This window comes from Azolla caroliniana, unplaced genomic scaffold, assembly GCF_043228905.1.
Source record: "Azolla caroliniana isolate FFs.n. ecotype wild unplaced genomic scaffold, voAzoCaro1.0.p SCAF_5, whole genome shotgun sequence".
NCBI classification, from domain to species: domain Eukaryota; kingdom Viridiplantae; phylum Streptophyta; class Polypodiopsida; order Salviniales; family Salviniaceae; genus Azolla; species Azolla caroliniana.
This window is the reverse complement of record NW_028230440.1, coordinates 9,256,103-9,266,489: the sequence shown is the minus strand read 5'-3', so window position 1 is coordinate 9,266,489 and position 10,387 is coordinate 9,256,103. Positions and strand designations below refer to the sequence as shown.

General features: G+C 42.9%; 1 protein-coding gene across 1 annotated transcript; it reads right to left on the bottom strand.

The window, feature by feature from the left end:
* Positions 1-312: 312 nt before the first annotated feature.
* LOC147864084 (phosphatidylinositol 4-kinase gamma 6-like) lies at positions 313-3,361 on the bottom strand. Its single transcript, XM_087319711.1, has 2 exons — positions 2,981-3,361; positions 313-2,477 (listed from the first exon to the last, which is right to left on the bottom strand). The coding sequence occupies exon 2, from the start codon at positions 2,258-2,260 to the stop codon at positions 515-517; it is 1,746 nt and encodes a 581-aa protein (XP_087175837.1). The 5' UTR covers positions 2,261-2,477; positions 2,981-3,361; the 3' UTR covers positions 313-514.
* Positions 3,362-10,387: the final 7,026 nt, after the last annotated feature.

Genomic DNA, 10,387 nt, shown 5'->3' with positions numbered 1-10,387 from the left:
GAACTCATCATAAGAAAAAACATGCCTCATTAAAAACTCGATAATTCCATGAAAAGCAACAAATTATCATCAACACCCATGCGCTTCACTTAAACCTGCCTGTTCGGTTTATCAGAAAGAACTTAATAACCATCAAACCTGATGCAATCTCCGCCGAGACGTACCCCGTTAAAAATCTACCTTTCCACTAAAAGCAATAAATTTACTTCAATACCCATGTACTTCACTTTCTTCCTGCATAGTTATTACTTTACTCTTTTTTTATATTGGTTTTGCAGAGCACAAAATCTAGATAGGAGACACCAAGAGCAATAAAAGGAAACAAGGTAGAATATGATAGATAGCATCTTTTTCGACAACCATTGTTGTAACCAAGTCCTAATCTCCAAAGAGATAATTTTACAATGTCACCTGCAGCTGGATGAAAAGTTATCATTCCAGGCATCTATACGATACAACAAGAGCCTGCAAAGATATTGGAGATACTTAAAAAACTCACACACAACCAGCAATTTCAAAACTCGCGAGAAACCCCAACGCGTTTGTGACCAACGTTTTTGCTGAGATTGTACGTAAAAAGCATATTCTGCAAGAGTTTTTCAAAGCAATCCATGAATCTAATCCATTCTTCTTCATTAAAATCACCAAGTGATATTGCTGGAGGAGAGTGCCCATTCACTTTCCCAGTCATCTCCGACATTGCTACCTTGTATTTCGAAGGGTGATTACTGTGTCTCTCTTTCTGACTGCTCCCAAAGCTCACACTTCTGCTAGGCATCTTTATCGGCGACGAGAACTCTAATATATTTGAAGAAGGAATAGAGCTCTCTGAAATAGTAATATCATTGAAGGCGTCGTCAAAAAGGGAACTTTCGGAAACCTCCCTCTCAAGCTGAAGCCTAGCCTCCATACAAAGCAACTCAAGTTGACTAGCTTCTCCCATTACACCTCTACTCATCATTTCCCCTATTTCTGATAAACAAAGACCAGCCAAAGCAGCCCTTTTCAATAGAGTTGTTGACAGCATGAGTATCCGGAAACACGCCTCTCGTAGCATTGGCAATTCTTGTCTTAGAGTTTCAACGTCTTTGGTCTCGTTCAGCTCTCTGATATAATCGAGCTCTTCTTGTGAAAAGGGTAATGAAGATTGCGGCCAATGAAGCCATTCAAAGTAAGGATCCTCTAGTGCTTCTGGTAAACAAAGACCATGGTCTATTGGTATAAGTTCCAACACATCATTTACTGGAATACAGGGCTCTTCTCTACAATCACTAGGTTCTGACTTTCTAATGAGAATATTCCCTGCATGTCTATCAGTATTGAAGATCCTTATGTCAAGGATGCCAATCCTATGCACTGCACTCACTGAGAATCTTGACGTCCCATGATCACTAGCATCAAAATCATGGGGTACAAATTGTTGGCACGATGCTAATTTAGCTACAGGGGAACAGGTGTTCTCATCTCCTTTGTGGTGGTGCTGGCCATTCATAACATTATTGATGTTAAGTGAGGCATGAGAAACCTTCACAAGAACAGTGGGAGGCACCTTTGCAAAGTGTTGATGGTCAAGAAGATAAGCTGCAACTTCTCTGATTCCAGTCTCTCCAACACGTACAGCCTTCTTTAGACCAGGTTGCCCTAAGCTTTTCCCTACAAAACCTTTAGGGTTATTTGGTGCAAAAGGCTCCTCATCAGTCGGCTTGACAATTGCCACATTCTGCCCTTTCATATTCCTGAAGAAATAAGCCCCTCCGAGACCTCCATTCGCCGCGATCGGCTCTACACCTGATTCGATCGCACTAAGAATCTCTTCAATCATGCTCTGTATTTCTGGGCAGCATGCTGACGATCCGCCCACAACCTCCAAAGGCTTCCCACCATCTGTTGGCACTTGTTTCTCCATCGAATGCAAAATACAAGGAGTCGATAAGCTTCTATGTATCTCTCTTGTCAAGAGTATAGGAGAATGGTCTCTCAATTTGCTTAGGTCACTCTTAAACACCACGTCACCAAAAACAAGACTGGTTTGCTCAGAGGGCACATTGAGAAAGGTTTGCATCTTTTTTTTAACTGTTCGGACATTATCGGCTCGATCGAGCTCAATTCCAAGAACACTTCCAGTGTCAGTTTGTACAAATATACGACGACGGAGTCCCAAGGGTTTGTTAGATAACCCTCTGGATCCATTCTTTCCATTTCCTAACACCCCCCGAAGGCCAAGTTGCAATTGAACTGGAGTATCTACGCTTGGAGGCATACTTTGGGCAACAAGTAAATCACACACAAAGCAGTGTTTTTCTAAAAGTTTTTCCAGTTGATTGCATGCAAACCAGTGTTTGTACAAGGTTTTTACAGGTATTTTCCAGCTGGCACATACATATCAGTGTATTTACAAGTTTCCTTCCCTTTTTTTCCTATCAAGCTTTTTCCTTATGATCTTCTTGGGCACGAATTTGCTGTCTCCTCTTATAAGCCTGCAAACAAGACAATACAAAAAAAGGAATTCAGTCAAGTTCGAGGAGAATCTCTATCTAGCAAGAAAGATATCAGACACCTTGACTATGCTGAACATACATACAGGGCAGACATTGTATGCATCAATTGAGGGCCAATCCCAACATTGTGAAGGAAACTGGGATCACACAAGACCTTGAGAAAATGAGAGCTAAAACCCGAAATCCTAAACCCTAAACATTTTCCAAGTCCTTGAGAACACGTCTGCTAAATCCGAAACCTTAGACATTAAACAGTGCACAGCATGTAAGGTACACACTGCAAGGTCAATGTCTGGCACACAATTCAGGTTCCTCAATCGATATTATGAAGGAAGGGAAAATCTAAACGGAAGATAAATGTTTGACCATGAAACGCGGAACAAATTTCCAACAGAAATAAAAAACTTCTAAATAAATTGAATCCACCAAAACTATTGAAAGAAAATGAGAGGGAAAAAAGTTCACAAAGAAACGAGAAAGACCTTGATTTGACAGACAGGTGAAAGCAGGATGGATCAGAAATTCCCGTCTGTTGCTTTGTTGGATGGAGTCTAGAAGGTCACAGAATCCATAGACTGTAGAGAAGCTTGAACTAATCCGTGGGAAGGAGCAGATCCAATTCTCTAACTGCGTCCTATGTTCCAAATTCTCTGCTACTATTCCAAATTCCCTGCCAGTGTTCCAAATCTTCACAAAAGGAAACTTGTAATTCTCTTCGAAGCTTCTTCTTGGGGGGAAATCTCCTGAGCCCTAATTACACATAGGGGGATAGGGAGAGATCCCAAACCATAAGTAGAGAGATGGAGAAGCAGAAGAGGAAGAAAACCCTAAGACACACACACACACATATGTATAGAGATAGAGACAGAGACAGAGACAGAGGAAACCCTAACAGAGCATGGAGCAGACAGCAGAAGGGGAAAGGCGAGGGGTGAAGAAGTGAGTTATTATTTTTGTTTTGCAGAAAATAAATAAAATGGAAATGAGAAATAAATCAAAATTAAAATTAAAATATATGTGCGCCAGGCGCAGTGAAACAGGGGGCACGCGACTCCATGCATCTCAGCCGTTGATCCCCTTCGACTCATCTCCACCGTCCATCCCACCCCCCCCCCCCCCCCCTTTCAAAACCAAATGGTGGTATCGTGGATGGATAAGAAAGGCATCCATCCTTCGCTTTCTCTTTCTTTATTTATTTTTACTTCTTCTTCTGCTCCTTCTTCTTCTCTCTTCTCTCTTCTCCTCCTCCTCCTCCTCCTCCTGAGTCCTCATCATCAATCCCTCTTGTCTTTTTCCTTCTCCCGTTTTAACTCCTCTCACCCTTCGCTTCTTCTCTTTCACCATCGTCCAGTTGAGCGAGCGGTGTGAGACTCTAGGGCTCACACGTCCATGTCTTTGAGCTTATTAGGGCTGGGACAAAATGTTCCTAGAGGCGTCCTACATTTGCACCGCGTAAAGATGTGGCGCATCCACATAGGGATTGTGCTTTTTTTTCTCTTACCATACATTCATGCAACCTTGTGATCTATTGTCATGTATATACATATGTACATAGGGTGATACGATTAAGGAACATAACTTTCAAAAAGCTCATGATGTTGAGGTTGCGTTGCATAAACTGATTCATTGCTCAAAATATAGGTTTACAACTTTCACATTCGCAAGCTCTTGGGGTTGGCATAAGTACGTTAACAAAGTCAATGCTCGTATCCACATCAAGTTCTAGCTATTGCCCTTTGAGTGTGCCTCTCACATGAGAGATATGGCATTGATTTTCGATACATAATCACTTAACACATAACCATTCATATGTATGGGGCCTAGTCAATTGGACTACACATAAACCATTGATGTGATAACCTCGTCAATTGAACTACGCATTGACTACCAAACCACCTCCTTTGTCATAGTTCATGATCACCACCGTTAATGACATGATATACTATCAATAGATCACTAGATGTTGCGCATTTATGTGTGCATACACATCTATCCATGCTCAACAAAGAACCCCGACTTGGTTGGGCCCTTATAGTTTGAACCCAATGTTGTAGAGGTTTGGATGCATCCTCTATTAGTGCCAAATAAAGATTAAAACTAGCACACCAAATAAGGAACATACTTTTTAAGTTGGCCATGTGGCTAGGTAATGTAGCTTTGTGAACCCAACACTTAGTGCCATCCCAAAATTGGTAAACTTTTCAAAACATGTACATGTCAAATGGTCAATAGTCGGTAGAAATCTCGATCGAGCATCAAGGTTGTGCAAAGAATAAATAAATATATGTAAAGTTTTGGAATCAAGCACCAAATGTGTGCATTGTGCAAGCAAACGTTTATTTTATGCTTAAGAACATGACTTTGATGCTTTTCTCCTAATTTTTACATCAAAATCTTCATTATACAATGATGCAGAGCAAATAATCCGCACCTCAAAAAACATTCGTCGAATATTATTAATGTGGATGTGTTTGTTTTACCTTCCTTGCTTTGTCACTTTCATGTTGCAAGAAAACATACAAGCCTAATTGGTATTTTATAGATCGAGGTTCCATTAGAACGTTGTGAATCATGATATTCTCAAGGAAAGGGACTTTAAATGAATCGTCCCTCTCATGGGAACAGGTGTACACAAATCCATGGGTATTGATACTTCTATCCAATAGAACCCATTATTGGTGCCTATATCTTATTGTCAATGTAAGAAAAATGGGGCCCCTTCTAAGAAGGCTAAGTAACATGTTCCTTCGTTGATCATCAAACCTATGGATTATACTTGAGTACAAAATCAAATTCAAAATTGTGGAGTCTACGTGTGGAGAATATAATTGATATGAGTGGTGTATGTGAGGATGCTAATATTGCTTTTTCTCATTGAGATATGGAAACATGATTATCATAGACAACGTCATGCTTTCACTCTTTTGTGGCTACCACACCTTTAGGGGCTTGCATGCTCGTATAATAAGGAATTAGAGAATAAAATGAGTATACACAAACCATGTCAAACATAACACTTAGGTAAAGGTGACATATAAGAGAATGACTGACTATATATATTCCATCTCAACTCTATATGAGAAGAATGAATCTCACAATTTTGGATCCTATACTCCATCTCCACTCCATGTGAAAGCAAGAACTTCACAAATTTGGACCATTTTATTACCAATCCTTGGATATTTTTATTTTCTTTTCATCAATTTCAATGTTTTAAATCCAAATTTCAAGAGGCCATTGTTAATTTGCACAATCTCAAACTAATGAAGTCCTTTGTATTGAACGCAACATCAAACACATTCTTGGACCCACAATCTTACTATTGCAAAACATAAACCATCAGTATAGAGCCTATCCTTTTCCCATTTTGGTGCAATGCATCTTTATTGCACACACAAATACATTAGTATCAACATGACACACAAAGAGTAATGTGACATAATGCTACATGTGTAGAAAAAGATAGTGTACTGATGTAGTCTCCCCACTAGCAAAGCAAACGACAATTAGACAAGAGACACAATAGAATTAAATTAGAACGCTCAAACTTGTATTACTTCCGCTCTTAATTACATCAATTCCCGAATCCTTTTATAGGCATCCGGTTGGAAATACAAAACGGTGCCTTACCGGCTATCGACTATCAATCGGTCCGGATTTGGATCGGTACAACTATTTCGGATCCGCATGTTCCTATAATATTTCCTAATAATTATGCTAATATTATTCCCCGACTCGTCCTTGTACATATTAACCCTCCGGTCCATACTCCTAGACCAACACATGGCACGCTTGTGGGATAGTGCTTTGCACGTCAAAACCACGTGTTATCTCCTTCACTCATCGTCGAGTATGTTCAATATGCTTTGATCCAAGGGTTCGAGTGGTTCTTCGTTTTGCTGTTGCTGTTGTCGCTCTGCTCCAACTCCCTCTGGCTGGTCCGTTCCAATCCCCTCACTTCCAACTTTCTCTGTCTGCTCCGTTTCGGCTACTTCCTTCTGTTGATCCGGTTGTTCTTCAGGTTGTGGTTGTGGCTCCGCGGATTTTTCCTCATCGTTGATGTTTATGGCCTCTACTCATTTTTCTGCTTCTTTTCGCCGTTGCTCCCGCTCGTATCGCTCGAATTGCAGTTGTGTGTCGAGTTGATCTTCTTCGAGCCTTTCGATGAGCTTCTAGACAACGTCTAGGCGATTTTTGGCGAAGGCAAAAAAATCATCCAACAATTCATCCCGAATGGTGACAATGCTTTCTTCATCCATCTTGTAGAAATTGTCGTCGGCCTTTTTCCGATTTTCTGCATCAGCCCGGAAGTATCTGGAGTTCCGCCGCTTCTCGGGACCATTCATTCCATACCGACGATGAACAATCGTTGATCTTTGTCTTCGCGGTCCCTCCATGCTTCGACAATCATCCGAATTCTTTTGATGCCGAGCTTCGTCTGGTCCTTTGTGACCTCCTTCGCATTCTTGAGCTACTTGATGAGTTCAGCAACTGCTTTCGCCTGTACTTCATACTCCATAAATTGGGTCTGGTAGGTCGTTTGCAACTTATCCAAAACCGTCTCTGCTTGTTGCACTTACTCGTAGTGTTGTGATTGGAGCTCCATTCTTTCTTTCGTCACTTCCTCCATCACCTTCAACGTCATCTCCTCCCTATCTAGCCCTATTTGGCCATCTGTTCGTCTTTCCGGCCGTCTGTGTTCGTTGTTGTCCAGTGGTCATCCCGGCTTTGTCGTTGTTTTGATTGTTGTCCTTCGCTCCATAGCTGTCTCCATTTCTTTGTCTCTCCGTTCCGGCCGTCGTCCTGCCTTCTATCCAATTGTCAGTTGGTCGGTCGCCGCCACTGTCCAGACGATGTCCAGCCGTTGTCTGACCGCTAGTGTTGTCCTTGGCCGTTGTCCAGCCACTATTGTGAGTTGTTGTCTCCTTCTCAATCTTGGTTATGGCATTTCTCCTTCTCCTTCTCCTTCTTCCTTCAGGCCTTTAAAACACGAACTCCATTATCTTCTTCGCGATTGCACAATTATCACCATTCGCTTCTATGGCGGGCATTTTGCGATTTTCTTCTGTGGCTAAAACTCTACTATCACTTAGACTTGATTTTGGATAATAATGTTTGATTTTACCTCCTTATTTGAGAAATGTATTTGCTTGTGATAATCTATCCATGATTATAGACTAAACTCAAATGACCATCTTTGGCAAAAATAGATTTGGTCACACAATCGTTTGTGTAAATAATCAGGTATGATTCTTGTGTAGTGGAATAGGTGTGAACTGTGTGTGTGTGTAAGAGAGAGAGAGAGAGAGAGAGAGAGAGAGAGAGAGAGAGAGAGAGACATAGAGTATACGCAAGATAGATTATATTAACAAAGGAGAAAGACTCAACTTAATACAAGATGGGAGGAGGGTGCTTTATAAAGCACCCTCTCTCTTCATTAACTACAAGACTCATGGAGCATGGGGAATGTGAAAGCTCATAAATTATGTGTCATAGAATATGATTCTATGACTTATACTAAATGCTAGAATACAAAGAGGTGACATAATGGTGACTCTTGACCGTTGGGGTGTCTATTCACTCTCAAGGTGAGTTCACACACTAGACTAAGTTGAGCTAGATTCTTAACACACCCCCTCAAGTTGGGTCGGTTTTAGACGGTATCCGAAATCCCCTTCGACTTGCGTTCCAGAGTCCGCGTCAACTCACATATATGCGGAGTTGCGGAATCCGTGCTCCAGCTTGCGTTGAGTGTAGTTGCGAAGTTTGTGCTTCGGCTTGCATTTTTCTTCACGGATTCGTTGCACGGTTGCGGAATCCGTGCTCCAGCTTGCGTTGAGTGTAGTTGCGAAGTCTGTGCTTCGGCTTGCATCTTTCTTCACGGATTCGTTGCACGGTTGCGGAATCCACGCGTTATTGCGTAGTTGCTTCAGTACTCCCCCTCAAGCTTGGCAGGTCAGGGATCGTCAATCCGAGATTGGTCATGAATTGCCACAACTTGTCGGCTCCTAAGGCTTTAGTGAAGATGTCGGCCGTTTGAAGATTGGTGCTAATGTGTTGTAGGTCAACATCGCCAGCTAGAATGCGCTCTCGGATGAAGTGATAGTGCACTTCGATGTGCTTTGTCCACGCGTGGAACATTGGGTTCTGAGCCAAATAGATACTGCTTATGTTGTCGTAGTAAAGGGAAGTCGGATCCTTGATGGGTACGCCCAGATCCGTGAGTATCCTTTTGAGCCATACGGCTTCACATGCGGCCACTGTCGTGCTCCTATACTCCGCCTCTGTGCTCGAAAGAGAGACGGTTGGTTGCTTTTTGCTGCTCCAACATATTGCTCCACTACCGAGGGAAAAAACAAATCCGGAGGTTGATCTTCTATCGGCTTTGTAGCCGGCCCAATCGGCGTTTGTGTACCCCTCGAGTTGTATTAGCATCACGATCTTGTATAGGATGCCACAATCCATTGTGCTGCTCACATATCGTAGAACTCGCTTAGCGCAATCCAAGTGAGTATCACGCGGTGTTTGCATGAATTGACTAAGGAGACAGACCGGATAACTGAGATTACGTCGAGTGATCGTGAGGTAGATGAGACTCCCGATGAGTTGCTGATACTGGTTCGGCTCACACGCTTTGATGCCGGAGTTCGCATCTAGTTTGAGATTGCGATCGAGTGGGGTTGCCGCAGATTTGCACTCAACCATCCCAAACTTGTATAACAAGTTGAGGATGTAGTGTCGTTGAGAGATCATGATTCCGGCCGGAGTCCGAATTACCTCTATGCCGAGGAAGTAGTGGAGCTCCTTCATGTCCGTCATCTCGAACTTGTCGGAAAGGAGGGATTTGACCTTATTGATTTCGACGAGATGCTCACCTCCAATGACTAGGTCATCCACATATAAGATGATGACGATCGGACTTGAGGAATCGCTTCGTATGTAGAGGGAATTGTCCGATTTTGACATACGGAAGCCGATTTGATGAAGATATTGCGTTATCTTCGAATGCCAAGCACGTGCTTGCTTGAGGCCGTAGAGTGGTTTCTTGAGTCGGCATATAGCTTTCGGATGGGTGCTCGAGATGAAGCCGGGTGGTTGTATCATGTACACCTCGTCTTCCAATTCGCCTTATAGAAAGGCGTTCTTGATGTCCATTTGATGGAGGTGCCACCCTTTCGCGGTGGCAAGCACAATTACGGTTCGTACCGTCGTCATCTTTGCCACCGGCGCAAAGGTCTCTTCGTAGTCAACTCCGTGCGTTTGTGCGTAGCCTTTCGCTACGAGTCGCGCTTTGTAGCGGTTGACGAAACCGTCGGCGTTGTACTTCACTTTGTAAATCCATTTGCATCCAATCGCCTTTTTGTGTGGTGAGGTGGGAACGAGATCCCACGTCTCATTCTTGCGTAGTGCCTGCATCTCCTTGCGTGGCTTCAATCCATCGCGGATCCTTGGCTGCTTCGGAGAATGTTTCTGGCTCGCGTACTGTCACCACCTTCATCATAAAGGCATAGTGATATGCCATGTAGTTGTTGTAGCCGAATCGGCTGACCAGATTCTTTTCACGGGTGGAGTGACGAAGCTTTTCATTTGTAGAGATGAGGGCTTTCTTAGCTCCGATTGGTACATAGAAGTCGTCGAACTCACTATTGAGTGAGTGAGTCGACTCATCGTCGTCGAAGCGATTGTCTTTGTATTCCGCCATTTTCGCCTTGCCTTTGTCCATCTTCGGGCTAGGCCGTGATGTGCTTTGATCGCTCAAAGGCTCTTGTGGTCTGCTCAATCGGGTCGTGATCAGACTTTCTTCAAACATGCGCGTAAGGCTATCTTCATCCTCTATCTCTTGTTCGGCGGATTCCAGGTTGAGTGGAGTCGGAGTTGGAGTTGTCTCT

What these genes read in the sequence shown, in the direction of transcription:
- LOC147864084 (XM_087319711.1), bottom strand. Translation starts at nt 2,260, where the DNA reads ATGCCTCCAAGCGTAGATACTCCAGTTCAATTGCAACTTGGCCTTCGG.